This window comes from Ochotona princeps, chromosome 30 (genome assembly GCF_030435755.1).
Source record: "Ochotona princeps isolate mOchPri1 chromosome 30, mOchPri1.hap1, whole genome shotgun sequence".
NCBI lineage: Eukaryota > Metazoa > Chordata > Mammalia > Lagomorpha > Ochotonidae > Ochotona > Ochotona princeps.
In genome coordinates, this window is record NC_080861.1 from 12,021,979 (window position 1) to 12,048,437 (window position 26,459).

The 26,459-nt window shown below is 38.0% G+C and overlaps 1 protein-coding gene across 4 annotated transcripts in view; it reads right to left on the reverse strand.

Moving 5' to 3' along the window:
* TOP2B (DNA topoisomerase II beta) overlaps positions 1-26,459 on the reverse strand; it is a 62,858-nt gene that overhangs the window by 21,517 nt on the left and 14,882 nt on the right. For 2 of the 4 annotated variants that reach the window (XM_004588287.2, XM_058657244.1), the window contains exons 2-21: positions 23,325-23,480; positions 22,911-23,001; positions 21,932-21,995; positions 17,329-17,474; positions 15,904-16,001; positions 15,096-15,308; positions 11,322-11,495; positions 8,184-8,285; positions 7,962-8,099; positions 6,288-6,426; positions 5,838-5,995; positions 5,619-5,744; positions 4,591-4,701; positions 4,406-4,511; positions 3,715-3,824; positions 3,350-3,442; positions 3,145-3,259; positions 2,458-2,579; positions 2,117-2,265; positions 602-833 (exon numbers count right to left, since the gene is read on the reverse strand). In XM_004588287.2, coding sequence (XP_004588344.2) covers positions 602-833; positions 2,117-2,265; positions 2,458-2,579; positions 3,145-3,259; positions 3,350-3,442; positions 3,715-3,824; positions 4,406-4,511; positions 4,591-4,701; positions 5,619-5,744; positions 5,838-5,995; positions 6,288-6,426; positions 7,962-8,099; positions 8,184-8,285; positions 11,322-11,495; positions 15,096-15,308; positions 15,904-16,001; positions 17,329-17,474; positions 21,932-21,995; positions 22,911-23,001; positions 23,325-23,480 — 2,643 coding nt within the window. Of the gene's footprint in view, positions 1-601; positions 834-2,116; positions 2,266-2,457; positions 2,580-3,144; positions 3,260-3,349; positions 3,443-3,714; positions 3,825-4,405; positions 4,512-4,590; positions 4,702-5,618; positions 5,745-5,837; positions 5,996-6,287; positions 6,427-7,961; positions 8,100-8,183; positions 8,286-11,321; positions 11,496-15,095; positions 15,309-15,903; positions 16,002-17,328; positions 17,475-21,931; positions 21,996-22,910; positions 23,002-23,324; positions 23,496-26,459 lie in introns of all 4 variants that reach the window. The other 2 variants (XM_058657243.1, XM_058657242.1) reach the window with 1 other exon arrangement.

Here is a 26,459-nt window from a genome sequence, read left to right on the forward strand (position 1 = left end):
ATCAAGACAGCAAGTTTATTTCTATGATGGATTTGTGGAATTTTCCCCCTTTCCAACTCTGTATTTTCCCAAAAAGCATTATTTTTTGCAACAAAAATAAACCTTGATACATCAAGGTAAGAAAAAAGTTCCACTTAATTTGAAAATAATGTAAGAAAAGGGATTTTTGTTTTAACTGGAGGTGTGAGAAGAAGAGTGCAGTGAATTATACAAAGACAAAAATAAAATGAACATGATACAGTAAAATACATACAAGCATGTTTTCAAGCATCCTTACAACTTTGGTAAGACTTGATAATTTAAGAACAAAAACATGAAGTTAAATTTAATTTTATCTTGAAAGTATTACTCTTTATACAGTTCACAGATCAGAAAGCCCTGGACATAGAATATTTTAAAATTTCAACAATTTTATCCCAAAAAACTGACCTGCTGGTTCATTCCAAAGCTTATACTCCATCAAGTTAACTCTTAAGAAAGGTTTTTTTTCCACCTAATATGTTCTAAAATATTTCATTACTTTTCTAAAAATAATGAACTTAGTAGTTTAAATTGTCATTTGTTAAATAAACAATAAAGGCCTTAACTTTCAAGCAATTACCATGGGATGAGGATCCAAGCCATCTAGCATGCGCCTGACATTATCCACAATCTCCCTGGCGTCATAGTTCGGCAGCTTACAAGCCCATCCGGTACCAATGCCTTCAGCACCATTGATTAAAACCATGGGAATTATAGGAATATACCATTCTGGTTCCACACGCTGATTATCATCATAAAGAAACTTAAGCAGGTTGTCATCCACAGCCGGAAAAAGTAATCTTGCTAATGAACTAAAGAAAAAAAGGATAAAACAAAAACCAATGGCTTTAAGAAATAATACACACTATTAGAAGAATATTTTTATTGATTTCTGACTACATTTGCTTAACAATAAAATTCGTCAGTCAACCACAGTGCGTTAAGCTGCCTGCAAAGCCAGCGTCCTGTAACGGCGTTGGCTGGAGTCCCTTCCCCTCCATCTTCCTGATAATGTGCTTGGGAAAGCAACACAAGACGGCCTGAGTGCCTATGCCCCTGCTCCTCATGTAGGAAGACGCAGAGTCCCAAGGTTTCATCCTGGCCCAGCCTGCATTATTGGGACCATTTGGGGAGTGACCAACAAGCTGGAAAAATTAACCTGTCTCTAACTTAACCTTTAAAATCAATCAATCTTTTAAAAAAATATATAAAATTGGGGCAGTTGTAATGGTATAGTGTGTGAACCTGCCACATGTAACACCAGTATCCCATAGGGGTGCCAGTACGGGACAGACTGAGCTGCTCTACTTCTGATCCCGCTTCCTGCTAATGCTCCCAAGAAAGCAGCAGCAAATGGTCCAAGCGTTTGGGCTCCTACACCCTTGCGGGAGATCTGGATGGAGCCCCAGGCCCCCAGCTGATCATTCTGAGTGTGAATCAGTGGATGGAACATGGCTCTTGCTCACTTTCTCTCAGCTTCTCTTACTGTAATTTTCCCTTTCAAAGAAATCTTTTCAATCTTTTTAAAAATCTATTCTAAAAAAATGAAATAAGATTTATCTAACATTATCAGTAAATGTGTATTTCTCTTAGGCATGAAGACAAAACATAGCATTGTTTTATATTATTAGTCTTAAGTTCCTAAATGAGCAAAAATTTAAGCATTTTCTAGTTTTCTGAATCAAACACATAACCTATTCAGACATAAGAATAACCATCAGTTGGAGAAAAAAATCCTACATTCCTAAAGCTGAAAGTAATAGACTTCTTCTATTTATGGTCAAATAGTTTGCAACAATTAATGAATCACTTTCAGCGTCTTTTTTTCACTAAGCAGTAGAGGAAATAGGGGGAAAATTACTTGAGAACTCTGTGGATTATTATCTCACAATGTTCATTTTGTAAATTTAAAACTATTCTAAAAATGTTTGAAAGAATACAAAGTATGAGAGTACAGAATTAGTCATAACAGTAATTTGGAACCCTCAGAGAACCCAGGCAATCATTTTTACACAGTTACAACTCTATTACATATTTCATTGGTTCCAGTTAACTTCCAATTAAGATTTTTGTTATTATATAAACAAATGTTTACCTTAGCATTGTGAAAATATAACGAGGGCTTGCAGCATCTTTGCCACCATGAAGCCGAGTCCCAAACTGGCCAATAGGCTGAAGCAAGTTAATGTTGTTACTTCCCACAAAGTTCTGAGCCAAATTCACAATAGTCATCATCAAAGCTTGCTAAAAAGACAAACAGAACACAGCATTCAAGTTCTAAATCATCTATACCTGCTCCACAATTTATACTAAACCCAAATTCTCAATTCTTTCACATGTCCAAAGACCTTATAAAAGGAAAAGCAAGTTCTTATATACAATTATTCCCCGTGCCAATGCCTGCAGCTCTCAGTGGACTCCAATTCTAACGCTTACTTCTCCATGATGATAAGCAGACATCTCAGCAACAGATCCAGCCAACTGGGCTACTTTTACTTCCCGTTTATCATTCCTCTTGAAACAGGTAAATAACACTTTCCGTTGGCCGGGTTTAAAACCTAGTTTTCAAAGAGAACGACACTAAAAAACAGCACTGCAAGGTCTAATTACGTCAACAATTCGTTTAGCAGAAACAAGTTTCCGTATGTATTCAGGGGGAAAAGATACAGTTCAGTGTTGCAGAATAACAGACCAAAACCACTGTTTGTGTTCCTATAACAAAGTGAGTAACAATAAGGTGTTTTTAGATCATTTCAATCTATTTGAGAAAAATCAATCAGCAACTGAAAGACAGTATCAATAAAGCAGTCTGTTTATCATTCTTTTTGATGTAAGCCAATAAACATAGCAATAATCTTTGCAGTGTACACAAACTATCACCACTGTTAGCTACAGAATGGTAGCAACAAGATTCAACACTATCTCTGGAAATTTAATTACTGCAGATATTAGAAATATTACAACAACAGAAAGGGAAGTGTAGGTAACCATATCCAAATTCCTCGGAAACAGCTCCTTATACACTTCACAAGATGTTGAGAATTTTAAGATGTCTTAAAATATTAAACTACACTGTAACACACAGAAAGTTTCTAATAAAAGTTTCTAATCAAGATTACTCACCATCAACAAGCGATGGTATAGATCTTTCATTGTCTGAGTTTGAGAACAGAATCAATTCCTTGTTGATGAAATCATTATAGGTCAAATGTTTTGTTGCTGTACCATACAAAAATTGCTAAGAGAAAAGTTCAATGGCAATATTGTCATTATTACTGCCTGCCTTTTTTCGCTCTCCTTCCCCCAGTCACCACTCCTTCAGACTAACCTCTGGTAAGCCATGTAACCTACGCTGCCGCCGATCCTCCATAAAATTTGTTAACCATTCTTTTCTGTCATCAATTTTCTTCTTACTGAATGCCTGAAAGATTCCAGATAATGATTTTACATATTAAAAATAAAATGAATTTCATTATAGCAATCTGTTAATGAAAAATTACTATTAATTCTTTGGGAATTAAGGTTTTCCAATATTTTCAGTAAAAACATATTGGAAAAGTGTGAAAGCAGAACATAAACTGGGGACAAAGGTAAAATCGGCCAGTTTGTACATTCAAATTCTGAAAAGGACTTATAAGAAACTAAGACTGAGAGAAAAACTGTGGAAAGGTTAATTACAATAAACTGGATTACCAAAGTAATGGCAGCATCATCCTCAGGGCCGGCATATCGAAACAAGATGCGATGCCTTTCCATATCCGCAAAATACTCCTTTGCCTCTTTAGCTGTGCTGGTGCCCAAACCTGTACAACGGTTACAAGAGTGAGGAACACGACCTGTTTCAAATACTAAGTAAACAGCTGGTGTGGAAAGCTATAACAAATGAACCAATTCTGGAACACCGTATCAATCAACCAGTCTTAACTGACAAACACAAACTAGATAATGCATTCCTCCTAACACAAGCACACAATACCAAATAACTTAATCTGATCATGTCTCCAGTTCAACTACTAGTTAGGAGAACAGAGACAGAGGAGCCTGCTAAGTGTTAAATGAAACTACAGGTCTACAGTTAACAAAATCTACATGAGAAATCATATAGAACAAACTAAACTTTTTTTTCCAAACTAAACTTTTATAAATAAATTGCAAGGGAGAAGTATTAAAAGAGAAGTACTATATTAAAAGATTTGATATTTATCAATCAAATGCAACGTGTTTAAACCCAACTTAAAAATATCTATGAAAATAAACTTCTAATACTAACTGAACATTAAAGGACACTAAAGGTATGACAATTCTTTTTGTACCACATGCAAAAATGGTTATAGATAATGTCTAATAGCCACTTTGCAAATTTTAATTTTTTAAAAATACAAACCTTTGTAGTATTTTATTTTCCAGGCTTTTTGGTTTTCAATGTGTTTTTTCCACTCATCAAATTCAGGAATACTATAGAAGGAAAGTTCCTGCTTATTTTTGCTTGCCTTAAGTTAAGAAAAACAAAAATTAGTGTTTCTGCTAACCTTTAAGGCAACAGTACAAAAAACATAATGTAAATAATACCTTTACAATAGGAGTAATGAATTCTTCAAGAAAACCGTGCTTCAAAAGTGATGGCCAATTGTGATGGATAAAATTAATAAGCAGGCCTTTTATATGAGAACCATCTTGATCCTAAATCAATGTTAATAAAAAGTTCCATAATAATTTTACAAAATAAAGTTACCTTTAACTAAATTGTTAAGTCTATAAACACAGCAAAAAGGCAAAATTTCATTCAAATTCTAGAACTGCACAAATAAGGTATATAGCTCATGGAAACCTGAATATTTCTGTCCTTCCAAAATTATGTTACAAATATGCGTGTTTTACAGTTCATACAGATTTCACTAACAGAATGGCTTAAAACTGGAAAATACATGAAACGTGCTTATAATATCACTTCACTAAGGATTGGAAGGAAAAATCTAGAGTACTTGCAAGTTCTCCCTTGACATAGAAATCAAAATTTTTCTGTTTAAAACTTTATAGAAGCTATAGGTATTGATCAGAAAATTTTCTAGTTCTTTTTATAACACTATGTCTCTATCAAATTCTCTGACTCTTTGTGCATTCCCAAATATGCCACCACATAAAAATACTAACCTTCATTCTAGTGACCTTTCTGACTGGGATCCATCCCTTTTTCCCACTTATGTACAGTCTTTGTTGTCATAATACTACACTATACTTGACTCTCCTAACATTTATTACATTTGAAAACACTTTTTAAAAACCTACAAGGCTGGGCTTGGCAGCGTGGCCTAGTGGCTAAGGTCCTTGCCTTGATCCCATATGGCCGCTGGTTCTAATCCCGGCAGCTCCACTTCCTCTCTATCCCTCCTCCTCTCAGCATATCTGACCTACAAGGCTATAACCCAAAGACTTTATAGTGTAAAATGCACTACAGACAAATGTGTCCATTAATCAATGTTTCCCTATGATATGCACACAATTTCACCTGTACTGTCTTTGGAGCAAGTCTCATGAATGTATCAAAAGGACAGTCTAACAAAGATAGGAATTCCAAACAGCAGGCAACTTCAACCAACCTGATCAGTCATGATCATAATCTTTCCATAACGTAATGTCTTCAAGGATTCTGCATCATCATAACTTTTTTTGTATTGCAAACCAACTATTTTGATGATATTGTTTATTTCTGCATTTTCCATGATCTGCGCAGCAAGGAAAATCGTTGGAAGAACATTAGTGTTGAACTTGTGAACATTCACGCCAACAATTTCATAAAGGTGTAGCTGGATATATACCTGTTTATGAGAAGCTTCCCGTACATTAAGAATTTTACCCCTGAGTGGAAAAACTCCGTATCTGTCTCTCCCAATCACACCTAATCCAGACACGGCCAGTGATTTGGCAGAGTCACCTTCTGTTAATATCAGTGTACATTCCAGAGAATGTTTCCCTCCTAAAAGAAATTAAAAATCGCATATCCCAGAAGCCAGAAAAATTAATACTCATGAACAGAAAAGACTTGAAGAGACATCTTACATTATTTTTGGTATTAACAGTATATTTTATTGAATTCCCCTCTCCTGAGAATTACCAACATGTAGTACATACAGTGATTTTAATGAAGTAAAATTGTATTCTGAAGAGAAACTCACAAATAACATACGGAAGATAGAAACTTCCTGAGTAAATTAAATCCAAATCTTTAACAGACGACAACAACAACAACAACAACAACAGAACCTTACCGGCATCATTGGCATCATCCAGTTTCGGAATTCCTTTGATTTTACTGTATTTTACTGATGAACACTTCTTATTCAGCTGAGTCTGAGCCTTAAATTTCACCCAGTTCAGGATACTTTCTACAATGCCACAATTAGAGGCCTAACAATCAAAGAATACTGGTATAAAAATAAGCTAGTCGTTCACACAGTCAGATAAAACCAACAGAGTTTAACGGCATACCTGCACAGTGTCAATGTGTTTCACGATAAAACTATAAAGGCAATGAGAATGAAATATGCCAGTAAATCTTACTCAGTTACAGTAAAGCTAAGTCAGGCAGCTAAACATAACAACCTATACGTACAAATGCATGAAGGAAGAATAATTTCATTATACATAAAAAATCTTGCTAAATAAATTTGTTGAGAAATATACAGTGCTTTTGTTAATTTAACTTTATTAAAGTAAAAGTTAATCCATCCTTGAATTTACTGGAAGGCAATGTCCACTGATGTTTCTAATATACGGAATATGAGTCTTAAATTTTCAAAGACAACTAAAAATTATTAACACGAAGGAAACATTAAGTTAAAAACTTAGGAACAGCTTTATTTTGAGATAGGCTGGCATGCAGTAATTCAGCATTGCTTGGAATTCATTCTCTGCATTGAGTCAATATATACGCTGTCCACCACACAAGCTAAGCATTTCTGATTCCAAATCCTGAGAGTTATAGTTTATAATCTGAGGCAGTTAGATTTTATACACATAAAATGATTTTTTAGATTACAAATAAAGCAAAGATGTGAAATGTCATACCAAAATTTACTTTGTTCCACCTAAAATGCTAAAGCATAAAAGCTAAAAGTCACATCATCATGAAAACAACTGTTTAGGAAAGTGTGTAGGATATTTTGTGCTCAGAATTCATTTTGATTATTAATTCTAAAAGCATTATTTCAATAAAACTTCAACTATTAAAACCAATTTCTGCTTCTGAGAGCATGCCTTTGAAAATATGCCCTGGAATTTGACAAATACGTTATCTTGGGTCAACTGTACAGTATTCTCCCATCAAACTAGAAACTTCCAAGGGAAGGGGCTTGCCCTACTGATCTTAACATTGCCTTTATCAAACACTGAAAGATGCTTCACGAAAACTTCCTAAGTGTTTACTGATGGCACTGCTGAGCACAGCAGCAGAAGCCGACCTTGACAACACATTACAAGGGCTACTAACTAGCCGCAAGGCTTCAGTTTACTTGGCCTCTCATTTTTTAAAAAATCGATGCAACCAAAATATGTGCAAAGTAAAATGAAAGTGCTTAATATGTAGAACACAGTCTATTTTACTATATCCAGCAAGACAAACACACACAAGTAAAAGATGAAACCAAGAGTCCTGAGGATCTGTACACTTGCTCCTGGGAAATCTGGGCTTTAAAATGGCAAATGCAAAACTCAAGGCATAGTTAGATAATTCCCTGCCTTAATTTTTGACCAAAAAAAAAAAAAAAATCAATGGTTTTATAAAACAATAATGCCTACCCTTTTAGGTGATCAGAATGTGTCATTCTAGCTTGTGGTATAAGCCTGCCTATTCACAATATAATAAGCGAGAAATCAACCATAAATGAATCACAAAACCTTTTTAATTCTCATTACAAAAAAAAAATATTGTAAGTTATACTTACTGCTTTAAAAAATTTTTCTGACAGTTGGCATTTAGAGCCAAAACTTTTGGGTTGCAGAGTCATGTTCTCCTTAGTTTGAGAATCAAAAGTCGGATTTTCGATAAGGCAATTTACAAAAACCCAGATGTGGTTTTTTACCTATCAAAGAAAGTACCAACAAGAGAAGGTCAACAGCAAAACTGGTAGGTAATAGGTCAGGAGAGTACAGAAAGTCTCACTTACTTGGAATGGTTTCACTGATACACCAGCCTTGTTCTTTTTCTTAACTACTTCAATCAGTTTGCCAACAACTTGATCTACCACATAGTCTACGTGCCGTCCACCCTAAAGAGAGGGAAGAAAATGAATTCAATTTTTTCCATAGTAAGGGTAATAAAATACGTATGTATTCTCTAGAGTAAGTGTTTCAATATTTACAACAACTTTTTGTTGTTAGTATTATTAACTATTTTCCAAGTAGCATGAGTCTAAAAATGACAGGATTTTTTTTTAAAGCTGTGTTTGGCCACAGAACCAGTAAACCAACATCCATAGCTTTCCTTTTTAATTTCAATTCCTTTCCTTTTCCAAAAATTCTAGGGTAGGCTTTGAACACTCTCAACTCATTCTGTGAGCTTCCTGAATCCCAGCTGGAACAGAATTCAACTCTGACCATGACCCAGAGTTCGCAGAGAACCCACAGGTTAAGGCCTCAGCCCCACGAAGTCACCCCTCTACTCAAATGTCAGTTGTAAATCCTGGCCTCCTGGATTTCTGATGAACTATAATAGGATCCACGCAGGTTTGGTTATTTGTTGCAATGGCTCACAGTACTCGAGAACACGCTTTGCTTTGATTTGCCATTTTATTACAAAGAACACAGCACAGGAACAGACAAATAGAGGAGATGCGTAAGGTAAAGTCCGCCCTTTTCTCCCACAGGCCACCCTGCCAGCACTTCAGTGTATCATCTTCCTGGGAACTCTGTTCTTCAGGGGTTTCTTTTCACAGTACAGGCATGGATGGCCTATGACTATCTTCAGCTTCTCTCTCCCCCCCTGATTTTGGGGAGTGGGCCACTTACAGTTTCAGTCTTCTCATCAAGGTTTGGCTTTTCTGGCAACCAACCCCCATCTTGGGGCTACCTAAGCAACTGCCAAGAGTCATCCTATTAAAATAAAAGATGCCCCTCTCACCTAGGAAACCCCAGTGATTTAGAGACTCTGTGTCAGGAACTACATCAAATATTACAACACAAGACACTCTTATCACCTCTTCCTTTCAGAAAGGTTTAAGGTTTTATGAGCTCTGTGTCAGGAATCAGAAACAAAGACCAAATGTATATTTCTTATCAAGCCATTCACACTTATATCCCTCCATACAGCTATCTCTATTAAAAGTTATAAAACATGAAAAGACAAAGAACAGAAACTGACACAGATGGTAGAGTAGGTGGTTTAAACCTAAAGATTGTGGCAATTCCTTGTTTGTTCATCTGAAAACCATTCACCCATTATTTCACTAATAAACATAAATGTTTTGGGTTTTAGTTGGCAACATGCCAAGTTAAAAAGATTTATAAACACAGACTCTCTTGCAACATGGGCCAGCCATTTGCCTCAGTTCTAGCTAGTTTAGGATATTAGCAGAGATCTGCTGGTAGGACTTTTAGAAATGCTACTATATCCCTAATCAAAATGGAGAGAGATGAATTTACCTAACCACGTTTATTCTCCCTAGAACTTGGAAGTAAAGGATAGCAGTGTAGTGAGTATCTCGAAGGCATGTGAATGTACGCCATTTGCTAAGGGTGTCAGAAACAGAAAACCAAGACGGGCACAGGCCTGTGATGCCATCGTACAGAAAGTATCTAGTTTTAAGAGGAAAAAATAAAACCTTCATATGTTTAAGACACTTTTTTTAGGTTTCCATCACAAGTAATCACAGCCAACTTTGGATTTCTGATGACAAGACAGATTAATGTTTGACTATAACACATACAAAAATTTAGAAAATTTTTTCTTGATTTTAAAATCCAAAACCCTCCCCAGGGCAGTGTATCCAGCAGGGCCCCAGGTCACCTGGCCTGGGTCCTGGGTCCCACCAGAGTGAGCTAGTCCTCCTCAGTAGAAAAGACAGAGGAGTAGACAGCTGGCCCTGATGCACATGGAGGATAAGCAGCCCACTGGGGCCTGCAGAGGACATACGGCACTGCAGCAGAGGTAGAACAGAACAAACTGGACAACTACCTAGGCCAAAGGATGGCAGCAAGTGTGTGGGCAAATGGGGACGCTAAGGTCAACTGCGTCAGTCAACGGACATTGGAAGGATTCCTCATCCTTGGATGGGCAAGATTGCAGCATTTCAGAACTATCGAAACCACCTGGGCAGAAACCTCTGCGTGTGCACCGCACTGGTAACCTGGGTTATTACTGAGTGGCCAATCCCCATCCCCAGGTACTGGGGTCATTGGGAGGCTGGATATGGCTTCTCTCTTTATCTTCCCCTTCCCCCGAGAAACAGGAAGAAATAGAAGAATCAGAAATGATGACCACACCCACTTTCCCCTGACCCTGGATCCTTCCCACCCTAATCAACTATGTAAACATCTAAAATAAATTTTAAAAAGAAAATTAAAAACTACTGTTGTCATACAATTTAAAAAATAAAATCTAAAACCCTGCAGAAGGATATCATTATCCTCAGAACAGCAGAAAAATATATTCCACAACATAAGCCCAAAAAGCCTCATCGTATATTCTATACTCTTAACTCAGGATACCGAATAAGAAAATCTTTCTTTTTTTAAATTCTTTTATTTTGATAATCTTTAAATAGCTGATTAGGGCACAAAAGGTCAAGGGCTACAGGAAAATGGGTAAGGCCTTTGCTTCCACATTATTATTATTTTTTTTTCTGTATCTGGTCTAAGGGGAGAAAGGGAAAAGCCACACCCATCCCAGGTCCCCAATGTGAGGCATGCTCCGAGGGTCCTGCTCAAGCAGTTTTGATAGTACAACAGTTCTGATTTGCTGCCAATCTCGCCATTCCACGCATGATGAAATCTGTCCAGAATCCACTTGGGGATCCCGCCAACTGAATTGCTGATCTCAGAACCTCAACCATGAAGAGACTATGTCAGTCAGTGAATTCTAAGGAAATTGTTTTCATTCTAAACTTCACAAAATATGTTCAACAATAAAAGCTAGTGCTAAAAACTTGTTTTTCAGTGAATATTTAGCTAAACTGTAACCTAGCTATTTCATAGAAAATACACCCTCATTTTCCTACCTCAATTTTTAACATTTGGTTATCATTATTCATTTTTTAAGAACCATTTCTTCTGCCAATAACCTGGAAACAAGGAATGTGCACACTTACTTTTGTCGTTGCAATGCTATTGACAAAGCTGATTTGCTGGAATCCTTTTTCACTCAGTGTGAGGCAAACATCCCATCTTTCATTTGCAAGCTCATGGATAACTTTCAGGGCCACTCCAGTTTCATCTAATTTGTCTTTCACATAAAGATCTACATAACTTCGAAACCCATTTACCTGGAAATAGAAAAACCAAACTGAGTTGGCAGTTCTAACAGGTGAATGTCCAAAGGTACTTCTCATACTTCCATTTCAAACAGTTTTAACTCAAACCTTCAATGACTTTTCCCTGTTTTACTCCTATTGCAGGAATTAGGGAAGTGAAATCAGTGGTTGGAAAAAAATTTTTTTCAAATAAAACTTTTTCACCAAAAAGTTTCTAGTGAAAAAAATTAAATCTACAACAAGAAACCAAGAACACTGGAAATGGAAAAGAAGAATGTAAAATAAAGTCTTTCATTATATATATATATATATAATTTATCTAAGTTTTTTTCCAGGAATGATATATATATATGATATATGTATGATATATGATATATGTGATATATATGACATATATATATATCATTCCTGGAAAAAACTTTTATATATATACCATTGTTGGAAAAAACTAGTTGCATAAAGCAGTAACAATGTGACTATTTTGGAATTTTTTTCTGCCATAATCTTTGTAAGTATTTCTTCTGGTTCCTTTTCTCCTGTTTCCCCTTCTGGGATTTACAGCATATGTACAACTCACAGAAGTGCCTGGGGCTATACTCTTCTAAAATCCTATCACTCCACATAAAGTGATAGCAATGCATCCAAGCTATTTACAAAAGCACTTATCATAAATCCTAGGGAAACCACTAAAACAAGGCTTTACAAAGTATAGATAAGACTTAATATAGAACAGAATCAAGATGGTGAAATAGGGTAAGGACACGTTTAAACAGACGGAAAAACATTTAATCAGGATGAAGCAGACAGGACATATTCAAGGAAATAGGAGAGGACAGAACAACAGCAGAGGGGTACCTGCAGACTGACAGACACGGGAAAGCAGCAGACACAACGGTGTGGTGTTGCAATGACTGATACTCCAGCACGGCGATCTGAACTCTACCAGCAGCTGGAACTCTACCAGCAACCAGGTGGGAAGGGACTTTCACTGTGAGCTTGGGAGGTAAAGCCAGACAAAGAACTGTCTGTCTTGTTGGTCCGTTTGACCAGGAGCAGAGACAGCAGTAGATCACACATGGGCAGTGAGAGAACAGAGTGGATTTCACAGCCCAGTCAGCCCCCTAGAGCCGTATTGGGTGCCATTTTGCGTAAGGAGGCAAAGCCAAGGGAAAGGACTAAGCATACGCTGAGCTGGGAGTAAACTCATTTCTGACTCAGTGAACTGCAGCGACGTGGCATTCAACGGGTTCCACCCAAGACAGATCTGGGTAGCCCTAAGACCTGATGGCCAGCAGATCAAGAATTCTTGTAGGGGTACGTGAGGTGCCATTTTGTACACTGTGGCAATAGCTTTAGGACTGCAGGGGATAACAGTGAACTGCACATGTGCTGATCTCGCGAGAACTCACTGAGCTCAGCGAATTGCACTGGTCCTGCAGCAAAATAATACTGACTGTGGCATCGTATGGGTCAAAATAGGTCCGTGTGGCACCCAGACCTAACAGCCAACTGGTTCCGACAAGATCAGCACCACCAACAACCTAACTATATAGGACACCTGGTGTCTCTCTAATCCTGGGACCTGCTCCAACTGGAAGTGGGAGAAAGGTTGCAGAGACAACGGTGCAGCCTCAGCACGGTATCACAGGAGGTGGAGAGTGGTGAGCCAGGAGCTGGGGCTGTGGAGACCACGGTGGAAATCTAACATAAGAACCCAGACCTGGAACTCGCTGGAGGTTGTGGCACAAGTGGCTGCAAGCAAAAAGTTGTGTACCAACTGCAATAAGTAAAATCGCATTGTAGACCTGTGGGTGACACAGCTTAGAAACCTGCCCCAAGGAGAAAACTCTGCCAAACAGAAGTGCAATGACCAAGAGCAAAAGAAGAGACAGAGGCACAATGAATATTACCGAAAATTCCCCTGCAAAGGAGCAAAACCCTATGCCAATCTCAGAGTTAACTGAGGAAGACATCGAGAAAACGGGGCATACAGAATTCATAAAACTCATTTTAAAGCTTCTGATAAAAAATGAGAAGCACATACAAGAGTTCCAAGAATTTAAGGCACAATAAAGCAAATCAAGGCGGATATATCAGAAATTAAGCACACAGTAGGGCAAATTAAAAGTACAGTGGAGAGTCTCCAAAATAGAATGAAGAAAGCAGAAGAAAGAATCTCAGAATTGGAAGATATTTCCTGTCATCAGGAGGAAACAAACAAAAAGCTGGAAGCAGAGATGGATCAGGCCAAAAAAAGTATTCAAGAATTGAAAGACACTATTAAAAGGCCAAATATAAGAGTTATGGGAGTCCCAGAAGGTGCAGAAAGAGAAGATGAGTTTGCAAATGTATTTAATGAAATAATAAAGGAAAATTTCCCTCATCTAGAGAAAGAATTGGGAAAGAATTGGGAAACAAGATCCAGGAGGGGTACAGAACTCCCAACAGGCTTGATCAAAAGCGATCTTCACCAAGACACGTGGTCATCAAACTCTCTTCAATTGAACATAAGAAAAAGATCCTTAAATGTGCACGTGAAAAAGATCAATCGACATATAAAGGAATGCAATTTAAGCTCACAGGAGATCTCTCACAGGAAACTCTACAGGCAAGAAGAGAATAGAGTGACAGATTCCAGATTCTAAAAGAAAAAAATTGTCGGCCTAGGATAACATATCCAGCAAAGCTTTCTTTTATCTTCGAAAATGAAATAAAATTCTTCCACAGTAAAGAAAAGTTAAAAGAATTTGCCTCTTCCAAACCTGCCCTACAAATGATACTTCAAGATGTTCTCTTGACAGAGAAGAGGAATAGCACCCAATGAAACCAAAGGCAAATGGGAAGAACATCCCAGTAAAATGACAACAGAAGACTAAACCAATGAACAACCCATTCCTTAAATGACAGGACCAAAGTACCATCCATACATGTTAAACTCTGAATGTAAATGGCTTAAGCTCAATCAAACGTCATAGGTTAGTAGACTGGATTAAAACACAAAACATCTATTTATTGTCTAGAAGAGACACACTTCACCAACAAAAATCAGCGGAAACTATATTGCATGGATTTTGTTGTTTTCTGTTAGTTTCATCTCTTCAAAACACTTTCTTCTGATTAAATCATTCAATGACTCATAGATCATAGAGTAGCATCATTTTCTTCAAGAAGGCTCTTGATTTTCATCTCTTTAGCTACACGTTAGGCATTTAGTAGCATGTTATTTAACTTCATGGTGTTGTTCATTTCATTTTTCTCCCTGATGTTGATTTTGTTTTGTGGCTTTTCATTTAAGAGGATGTATAATAGCTGTTTAATGGAGACTGTCATATCTAGTAACAGGATATGTAGTACAGGATACATAGTACAGGAGAAAAAACTGTAAAAATATTCATTTAAAACCAGAAAAGGCAAAATAGATAAGAAACAAAGAATACAATGAACAGATCAGTTAGCAAAATGGTAGATTTAAATCCAAATGTATAAATATTCATTTCAAATATGAATCATCAACATACCAGTTAAAAAGATTGTCAGATTAAATTTAGGATACAGCTGGAATTTGCTTTATCTACAAACAAAAAGGTATCAACTGTTTAAGAGGAAACTTACTGGTAATTTCTTTCCATTAAACATGACCTTGACCCCTTTACATGAACCAGCCAAATCATACGCTCTTCTGGTCATAAGAGCCACAATATCCTTGTCAAGTTTTTCCATCTTAAATTTCGCTAGATCTGGTTGGAATGTTACGCATGTATAATCTTCACCATCAAAATGTTTAATTTTGGCTTCAGAAGTCTTCATCATATTATTCATCCATGTCTTTAACAGAAAAAAAATTCAAATATTTCTATAATGTCTCTACAATGTATAAGGCTCAGCTCATGAAATGCATCCATTTACCAAAACTACATCCATTTCCAACCTCACAACAAACCAGTTCTAAAGCTGACCTTATACTGTCAGTAAAATAAATTTCTAATGTAACAAGCTATACAGATTTTTACAAAACACTAAGTCATGATGCTTTTTCTGACAAAATTACTTCAGCTCACATAAAATTTCAACTATTTTCAAGAACCTGCAAAGATAAAGTAAAAAAATTCTGAAAATGAGTTTTATGATTCAAGGAAGAGTTTGAGTACTTAAGTATAGGAGTTTATATATGTAACCGAGTATAAGGGTTTAGGACATTTTTAATAATACTTTCTTTCACTGAGCTAAAGAAGTCTGCTTTTAAGCATTTTTAAAAGGAATGATGGAAAAGCAAGCTTCTATAAGATCTCCCGGACACTGATTTCTCCCTATCCTGCAGGCCTACTTCATGCTCACAAACAAGGCAGGTAGGACATGACAGTTAAAACTGCAATTTACCCATTGACCATTAGCGCAACACAACAGTTTTTAAAAGTTTTACCTGCTTAAAACTGTGTTTATATTCTTTGCAAGCTGTTTCTACTGTGAACTTTGTACTGAAAATATTACAAAGTTTTGCACCATAACCATTCCGACCACCTGTAAATAACAGTGAAAGCTTTAGTGAAATCGTTTAAGAATCTTTTCTAACTTACCTACCATAAAGCAAGTCTGCTGTAAAACATATCTGCTTACTACATATTAATCAACTAAATATTTTAAGTATACCTAGATTTTCCATTTAAAGTGAAATACAATTAAGATTGCACAGGTATAGTAATATAATACAAGTATTTTGTAAATTGATACTTTCATCACAACTTCAAAAAATATTAAGTTTGGTAACCTCTACACCACAATAAACCTATATGAGCATGAAATTTGAACTTCCTAACAAAGTCACTTTTCTCTATCCACATCACATACAAAGCTTTAGTGCTAAAAAGACGCTAACAACTTACGCAGGAAAGGAAAAAAGCAGGAAAACATGAGGTTGAGTCAAAGCACTTTGCTACTCATACAGTCTAAATTTTCAATCCTGTTCTGTAGACTAACATAGTTTAAAAGTAATTCACTATCAAAACAAACTGTTTATATCATAATAAACAAATACAAACACAGTAGTCTCATCTAAATCAAAACTTAAAACTGTCAGTGTTCCAGCAACCCTAACATAGAAACTACCGAATTATCAGACTTTTAAAAAAATCGCTTGGAGATGAGTGATACAGCTTAGTGGGCAAAGCTACTGCCTGTAGCACCGGAATTCCACAGGGGTGAAGGTTTGGAGTCTCCACTGCTTTACTTTAGACCCAGTTCCTTGTTAATGTGCCTAATAAAGCAGCGGAATCTGCCCAAATGTCTGGACCCCTGTTGTCCACACGAGAGCCTTAGAAGCGGCTCCTGGCTCCTGGCTCCTGTCCCAGAGCAGGCTGTGGTGGCCATTTGGGAAGAGAACCAGCAGACAGAAGATCTTACTCTCATCCTCTAACTCTGCCCTTCAAATAAAATAATTTTTTCCAAAGATCCAAAGGTATATGTAAAGATTTATTCATTCATTTACTGGAAAATCAGAATTATGCAGAGAGGAAGACAGAGAGATCTTCCATCTACCATTTCACTGCCCTAATGGCCACAACAACCAGGACTGGTCCCAGCGGAAGCCAGGAGCTTGGTCCAGGCCTCCCACAGGGGGAAGGGGCCCAAACATGTGCAACACCTTCCCCCTGTTTTCTTAGACATATTAGCAGTGAGCTAAATTGAAAGTGGAGCAGCCAAGACTTGAACCAGTGCCCATATAAAATGCTGACACTATTGGCAAAAGCCTAACCTGCCCCTAAAATAAATATTTTTAAAAGGCCACATGATAGATTTTTATAGATATTAATTCTGAAAAGGATTATCTCATACCAAAAACACATTTTACCTGTAACTTTTTTCTCATCATCATCATAGTTACTGGATGTTAAGAGATGTCCAAAAATTAAAGCAGGAACATACATTTTCTCTACTTTGTGTTCAACTACTGGAATGCCTTTCCCATTATTCCAAATGCTGATAATGTTAGATTCTCTGTAAGCAAATAAGAATTTAAAGCTGAAAATTAAAGACACATGAGTTTCCACAAAATATTAAGTAAACCAGAATAAACATAAGTGATTATAAACAAGACATCAATCCTTATCACAGTTGGAAGACACTAACTTGTCAAAAAAAACACCTGCTGCGTACATATATTTGTATTTCTGAGCCATAATTCCAACATCATTAAGATGTGTAAAATTATTATTTTACAAAATTTCTAAAAAATTTCTTGCAATGTCCTGAAAGAGCAAGAAGATTCCGATGCTAATATCCTGTTGCCACCAGCAGACAGACTCATACACACACAGTTGAGGCAAGTGTGACAACCTTCCAATGCATCAGGTATGCTCTTCCTGCTTGACACCACCAGTACACCTACCCTCTGGGAACTATATTCACATTGAAACAAGTGTCTGGGATTAATCAAATTTTAAATTTTTTGCTATCTATCACATCAATACAGCAAGAAAAGCGGAAAATAGCCTGAGATGTTTATCATTTTTAGTCTGTATTTAAAGTTATTTGTATTGTGTCAAACAGTGTTATAAAATACTTTTAAAATGTGTAAGTAGTATCTAATTTATGTTTTTCAGAGTTTGGGTCAGTTTGAACCCTGAATTGTAAACAGCAGAGGCTCCTACAGGTAACAGTAACTCAATATGGCAGTAATCCAGATGAAAAATTTCATCTACCTGTATTGTTTAATTACGTTTAACTTTAGATTTTTATCCACTTCAGAAAAATTTGCAGAAACAGCTTCTTAACTCTTGAGGACTAAATTTTGCCAACGTTTCACAATTTTAGTTAGTTCATTTTTTAAGATTTATTTTTATTTTAATTGGAAAATCATATTTACAGACAGGAGAGAGAGAGATCTTCCATCTGCTGGTTTACTTTCCAAATGGCCCCAACGGCTGGAGCTGAGCTGATCCAAAGCCAGGAGCCAGGAGCTTCTTCCTGGTTTTGCACACAGGTTCAGGGTCCCAAGGCTTTGGAACATGATCCTCTACCCTCCCAGGCCATAAGCTGGGAGCTGGAAGGGAGTAGAGCAGCCAGGATATGAACCAGCGTCCACATGAGATCCCAGTGCATGCAAATGTTTCTAGGCTACCGTGCCACTAGGGCCACCTCACCACTAGGGCCACCGTGCCACTAGGGCCACCTCACCACTAGGGCCACCTCACCACTAGGGCCACCTCACCACTAGGGCTATCGTGCCACTAGGGCCACCTCACCACTAGGGCCACCTCACCACTAGGGCTATCGTGCCACTAGGGCTACCTCACCACTAGGGCTATCGTGCCACTAGGGCCACATCACCACTAGGGCTACCTCACCACTAGGGCCACCGTGCCACTAGGGCTACCTCACCACTAGGGCCACCGTGCCACTAGGGCCACCTCGCCACTAGGGCTACCTCGCCACTAGGGCCACCTCGCCACTAGGGCCACCTCGCCACTAGGGCCACTGTGCCACTAGGGCCACCTCACCACTAGGGCCACCTCACCACTAGGGCCACCGTGCCACTAGGGCCATCGTGCCACTAGGGCCATCGTGCCACTAGGGCCACCTCGCCACTAGGGCCACCTCGCCACTAGGGCCATCGTGCCACTAGGGCCACCTCACCACTAGGGCCACCTCACCACTAGGGCCATCGTGCCACTAGGGCCACCTCACCACTAGGGCCACCTCACCACTAGGGCCACCTCGCCACTAGGGCCATCGTGCCACTAGGGCTACCTCACCACTAGGGCCACCTCACCACTAGGGCCACCTCGCCACTAGGGCCACCTCGCCACTAGGGCCACCTCACCAGGCCCCAGTGATTCTCCACATTTAGCCTTCTCAAGTCCTTAGAATTACACTATTAACTCATAAAAGCCAACATGAAAAACTAAAGATCCAAGATGTAAATAATAAAGATCAATTGATCAATCAATTTTTAGCATTCCTTTCCCTTCCCAGATCAGTGATGAACTTTTTCTCTTATTCTTTCCAATAGTGCAATTTCTTACGAGTCATCTAGGCTCAAAATCACACTATTTTCGATTATAATATATACTCATTCTCTAAAATCATGAGTCAAACCTTAATAACTAGTCCAATTAGCTTCATTTTATATCAGTATCACCCTAAATGTCAGTGTGAGCATAGACAGACTAATAACATCTTAACAATCTTCTTATGAACATTTAAATACTTTGCATAAGGATTGAATGTAGCCTTTGCAACACCATTTTTTGGCTCTAACAGCAGTTACACATTTTCACAAAATGCCTTCTTAAAACTCTAGCATGAACAAAAAAGCCTGTGCTTATATAAAATAACTGGCACCACTCCGTAATGTGCATGCTATGTTTCCTTCAATTCAATTGTATTACTTGTTCACATTTATTTCTGAATTATGTTTCCACTGCTCTTGGCTTATAATGTTTTTTCTTTCACCTCACTGCAGTCTGTTTTCATTTCTTTTATTTATTTGCAAGGAAAAGAGGGGGAAGAGAGAGTAAGAGAGCAATCTTCCATCGCTAGATGATTCTCTAAGTGCCCCAAACGGGTGAGACGAGGCCAGACCTGAGCCAGGTGCTGGGGACTCGAGCTGAGTCTCCCCCATGGGCTGACAACCCCAAACAACCAAGATGCTGTCTACAGTCTCCCAGGGTCTGCATCAGCAGGAAGCTGGAATCCGGAACACAACCAAGGCCTGAAGCCAGGGACAACGATATGGGCGGTGGGCATCTCAAGCTGCAGCTTTGGTGTTGGCTGCTCTTGTTGCTATTGTTCACTTGAAAGGCGGAGTTGAGACAGAGGGAGAGACAGATCTTCCATCCACTGGTTCAGTCCCCCACAGGCCACATGGCCAAGGCTGAGTCAGTCTGAGCCAGGAGCTTCACATGGGGTCAGAATGATCAGGTGGAACATCTGTGCCTTAAATCATGGTCCTTGTGGAATACTGAGTTTGCAGGTACTGACTTAATCCCACTACAAAGCAATGCTGGTCCATCAAGTGACACAACTACTGAGCTAAATTCCTGACCTATCTGGTCAAATTTTACCCAACTTCCAAGTTCAGTACGTGACTTCAGTTCTCCATTAAGTCTTTAACATTGCTATCCAATTCTCTTTAAAAAAAATGCTCTAAAAATGTAATAATAAAAAAAAAACTAGGATCGGGCCCTGCACAGAAGCCTAGTGGCTAAAGTCTTCGCTTTGCACATGCTGGGATCCCATGTGGGTGCTGGTTCATGTCCTGGCGGGACTGCTTCCCATCCAGCTCCCTGCTTATGGCCTGGGAAAGCAGTCAAGGTTGGCCCAAAGCCTTGGGACTCTGCACCTGTATGGGAGACCTCGAGAAAGTTTGGGGTTCCTGGCTTCGAATCAACTCAGCTCTGGCCATTGAGGCCACATGGGGAGTGAATCAGCAGATGGAACATCTTCCTCTCTGTCTCTCCTTCTATTTGACTTTCCAATAAAAATAAATACATCTTAAAAAAAAAAAGAGAGAAAAAACTAGATTTATTGGAGAATCTCATGAGATGATCAGGTTACCACACTGCCAATTTTGAAGAGTTGTCCAAACTCTGCCTGGTAGTCTTGCTAACCTATTCCCATGCCTTTTGTGATACTACTGGGGAAAGTAAAGGGGGCTGCATTGAGCTACCAATTGCGATTCCCTACTCAAGTGCCAGCAGTTCCAACCAGCTTCCTGCTAATGTGTGCTGGAAGGCAGCAGAGGACTGCCCCAGGGCTTTGGGCTTCGGCCACCCATGTGAGAGGTCATGATAGAGTTTGTGCTTTCCCTGCCTTTAGCCCACCCCTGCTTTGGCTGTTGAAACCACTGAGCCAGCAGATCAAACATGTGTCTGTCTCTCCTGCTCTGCTTTTCAAATAAATATAGTTTAAAAAATCAAGAGCTAAGCCATATCATATGCTATAATTAGACCATTAGCTATTAGAACCCACAAAAATTTCAGGGGCATATTAGTAAGAACAAGGAAAATTTTTACAACCATAGTCCCTAGTTAAAACTTTTTTTTTTTAACTTTCACCTTCTCACAAAAATCATCATAGTGTGATCAGTTTGGGTAAGCCCCTGGTATATGTTCTGTAATGTCAGAAAAAACTAATTTAAGTCACAATACAAACAATGGAAAAGTTCAAATGCCAGTCATGAAAAAAGTACAGAATATAGCTGGAACAACACTAATAATAATCCTCAGAATCCCAAAGTAGGGATAATACAGAGCTGAAATAATGTTCACAGCATCAGCAAAAAATGGTCTCCAAGAGCTCCCAGTGGGAAATCCACTGGGGGGAGGTTATACATGTCAGAGAAAGGAGAGGTAAAGATAGTAAGGTCTCCAGCAACGGGACAAAACATTCCTAAATTGAAGGCAACTTGAATAAAACTATTTCAGATTTTTAAAAATTTGAAATATACTTACGGGTCAATTGAAACTTTAATACAGGTCATATTCTTATCCCTCTGTTTATTGTCAGCCGCATTAACTACAAAAAATAAATGCCTTAATTTGTAATGAAAGATGCAAAACTAAATACACATACACAACTATGTGCAACATTTGCATATGACTACCTGGTCAAGATAATACTTTCCTTTGATATCTTCAATAAACAAGTGATTTCTACAGGTTAGACTGAACTGCAACGAAACATTTTTTAATTACACAAAGATTTTCTCGAGAATCAAAACTTTAAATCCTATGCACTATAGCTGGTAATTAACGCATTTCTGCATTCATAAAGCACTCCTCTGAGATAATCTGAGTACTAGCTGAACTCCATTCATATACATATGCTAGTGACAAATGCTGTGTAATTAATCTGGAACTGTGAAAACCAGGTGGATAGTTGGGAAGCAAGAATGAAAATATAAACTACCTCCCTTTTCCCAAAGACCAGCAAGCAGCTCAGAGAACCATGCACAACCCCACTGTACCCAATAAGGCATTATACAACACTGCACTTTCACTCAGACTTGGAAGGGACAGAGATCACTTGAAGAGTGGTTACTGCCCAACAGAAATATCTGACTTGCTGGTGCAAAACACAAATGTACATGTTCCACTTCCAGCAACTGAGTGTAGCACTCCCTCTCCACCTAACTGGGATGCCAGAAAACCCCAGACAGCTACAGACATGGTTGACAGACCAACTATGGCATTACAACTACTAAACACTGATTTTACAAATGGACAAACTGAAGCACAAAGATATGAAACAGAGATAGGAAAGAAATTGAGCTACAGATAAATTTTCTAAGAAACATATTCAACATGAAAGGCAAAGATTAGCTTTTAAAATTCACATTATTATAATTGTGGCTTTATAAACACTAGGAAACTTTGATAATGCTAACAGGTTAAAAAGTATATACATGCTAAATCCTGAGTAAGCACTCACCCAAAATTTCATCAAAGATCTTGTATAAACCTGGCACGAAGGTCACCTCTCTACAATTCATGCCCACATCTTCATCATATACCCACATTAACTGCAAGAGAAAAAATCCAAAAACATGCTTTACTTTGTAAGATTAATTAAGTCACTGTATTTGCATATATTCTAGAACATAACACCATTAAAGTAAACCACTAGAACTTAAACAGTTTTTATGGAACCATTTTACTCTACTTTCTCCTGATACTTCCCTTTTAGAGACAAAAATGAAGACATTTCTATTTTTCCTTGATTTTTCTACCTACTTTAATCATGATCATACAGAGGTGAAATCATGAACTTATCGTCTCACAATGACCTTATTAAATATGCACACATCCTAATTTCAGTCAATTTTAGCAAAAAAAAAAAATTTACCTGTGTCAAAGGTTCCACTGACCCGATGTATGTGTCAGGACGAAGGAGAATATGTTCAAGCTGTGTCTTCTTCTGATAAATTCTCTCAACAGACAGCTTCTTTGAAGTATCATTTTTGTTTGCAGTTTCTGAGTCTTCTTTCTTTGCAGCATTATTCTGATCAAAAAGAGTCTAAAATTAACCAAAAGATCAAATTTAAATAACCTAACAAGGGGTAAGCTAAAATGTGTACGGACACATGACAGGGATTTTTCTTTTCTTTTTAAATGGCAAGACCTATTTCAGACTCAGTGAGTCTTAAGCCCTACAGAACAAAGGGGCACTGCCCAGCAACCTGGTTCTGCAGTTCTTCCTGAGCCCTGGTGAATACCCAGTCACCAAGAGCACTAGAGCAGTCTGCATTTACTCGATTCAGAAGCATAAACACTTCCCAGTTCTGTAAGTTTCCAAGTTCATTAAGCAAGCCTCAAAACTTTCTAAGGAAAGTCAGGCATATGGAATCACAATTGAACCTGGCTGTCTTCAGTGGTCCCAAAATCCTTCAAATGGAGATACCACATCATTAACCAAGTCTAGTAAAGGGTGGACAAAAACAGCCTACATAGAACATCCAACACACACCGAAAAGGCTATGTTCTCAATCCTTGAATTTTCCTCATCTCCAGATCATGTCAGTTCCAGCTCTGAGAGTCCCGATTCTGAGACAGCTTACAACTCTAGTTTACACACCACTTCCACAGAAGCAGAGTTCAGTGACCCCAATTCAAGCCATCATACAACAGAGGAGGATCTCAGAACAAACTTCTGAGATCAAGATTTGCCCGTTTCTAACGGCCGCAGAGAGCAACAATCCTTCTGGACAGTGCTGCCAAATGGATGCCCCCCTAAACAAGGGTATTATGGTGGCTTATTTTTTCCAAAAAATAATTCAAACAGTAAGAATTGAGGTATTTTCATAGGCCCTTGAACATTACTAAAAAAGAAATAGAAGACATGATAGAAGATATAATTTGGTCAATTAGTCTGCAACATCAGTTCAGTTTCTAGACATAAGCACACATTTCATGTTATTTTAAATATCACTTTATTTGCTATCATTCAAAACACATGACTTCTGAATAGTCAAGCCAAAACTTGGAACTTACCAACCCCAAGGAAATGCAAATATTTATGATAATTTCCAAATATCACTATCTTTATATAAAATTACATGTTTCACAATGATTACAAATAATTCTATGAGGTCTTAAACTATATTCTTACACAGTCTTTCATTTATTAAGTTTATGATACTTAACACTATACTACTAGGAGTCAGCCAAAAGTAACTTTGGGAAAAGGAAAAACATCTCATGAGTTTCAGAAGGTTTGTATGCTGTTTCTGCCAGTGGTTGATGATGGACAGAAATAATGGTGTTTTTCCTTACTCAGAAGCTTAAGGCATGAATGGTATTTTTTACAACACTAAACTCCAAATTTCTATTACATTTCTTTTAAGATGTAGCAATTTATAGGAAAAACCATAACAATACACACTGATTTTAAAATGGATCCTCAAAACAGAAAACTGAAACTACTAAAATCTCTAGGAAAGTGCTAGAAAATAACATATGCTATAGAATTCAAGGTGAGTAACTTTCTACCATGAAGGTAAATCTACAAGTCCAACTATAAAACTATTGCCATACAAGTTGAAAACATAATCACTATACAAGTAAGTTTTCTTACCCAAGGCTTCTCTAAAACAAACCACATCACAAAGAAATTGTGTAAAGATTATATGCAACCAGAAAAAAATTTAACAAAATACACACCAATTTACAACCCTTTAGGTGGCTGCTGCATACCAGGGAGCACCAAACCACACTGAAATCCAGGATCCAACCTCCCCAACCAGCAAGGCACGATTGGGAGAAAAACCTCACAACTTCTCCATGGCAAGGAAAGACATGGACTGTACCTCTAAATGACAAGGTAGAAGGAATATTAATCCAAGACCTGAATGCTGCTTATATAAACCCAAATACTGACAGACACAGGGTGCCAGACTCAAGGCCACGCAAACAAAGCCAACCGCAGGATGTGGTCAAGCACCAGAAGTGTAATAGCAGAGGCAGACACCTGGCGGAGCTCCAGTCTCATGGCTTACTTCAGCAGGAGCAAGAGGTTGCAGAACAGAGAAACCCAAGGGATCTATGATCCATGCAGACACAACAAAACCTGTTCACTTAGGAGGCTGCCTGCACCAGCCAGCAGACACTTCCCCTCAAAAGCTGGCAGAGTCTCCAGATGCTTTAGCTAGAACTCCACAATGCAGGACTTCCTCATAGGATGAGAGAGGACTCAAAGACTGGAGAGGTAGCTGGGCATTCAAATGCCGACTCCAAATAGAAAATCACAAGGCAAGTAAAAAAACTGCAACTATAAAGAACCAACACTATTTCTGGAACTAAATACAATAGCTAAATTGAAGCCAAATTAGACTCTTCAAGACTTCAAGCAAAACAAAGAGGGGACAATCAGCACATTTGAAAACAACTTTCAAAATTCAAGGCAGATGAGAAAAATGAAAAAAAAAAAAAACCAACGAAAACTGAATAAAGCCGAAAGAACTTAGACACCATCAATCAAAGCAATATATATTTTGTTAGTCCCAAAGGAGAAGAAAAACATTAGTAATAAAGAGCTTTTTTAAGAAACAATGGCTAAAAACTTACCGAGAGGAAAAAAAAAGGAATAAAAATTCGAGTCGCTAAAATAATTCAAGAAAGGATAAATCTAATAAACCAATGAGACACATTATAAAGCATCAAAAGTCATAGAAAACAATTTTCTAAGTAGTAGAAAGAAAAGTAAATCATCCAAAGCAAGGGAATTTCTATTAGATTATTAATTTCTCAGCAGAAATGTTATGGGCTAGAAGAGAATGGGTTGATACAAAATGCTGAAAGAAAAAGCTACCAACCATTAATATTACATCCAATGCTCCCTCCCCGCCAAAAAAAACTTCAGAAACTAGACATTGTAAGACTTTTCCAGAAACATAAAAGCCAAGGAAATTCATCACTACTCAATTAGCCCAAAAGCAAATGTTTTAGGGAATCCTTTAAGTTGAAGTAAAAGAACAACAAAAAG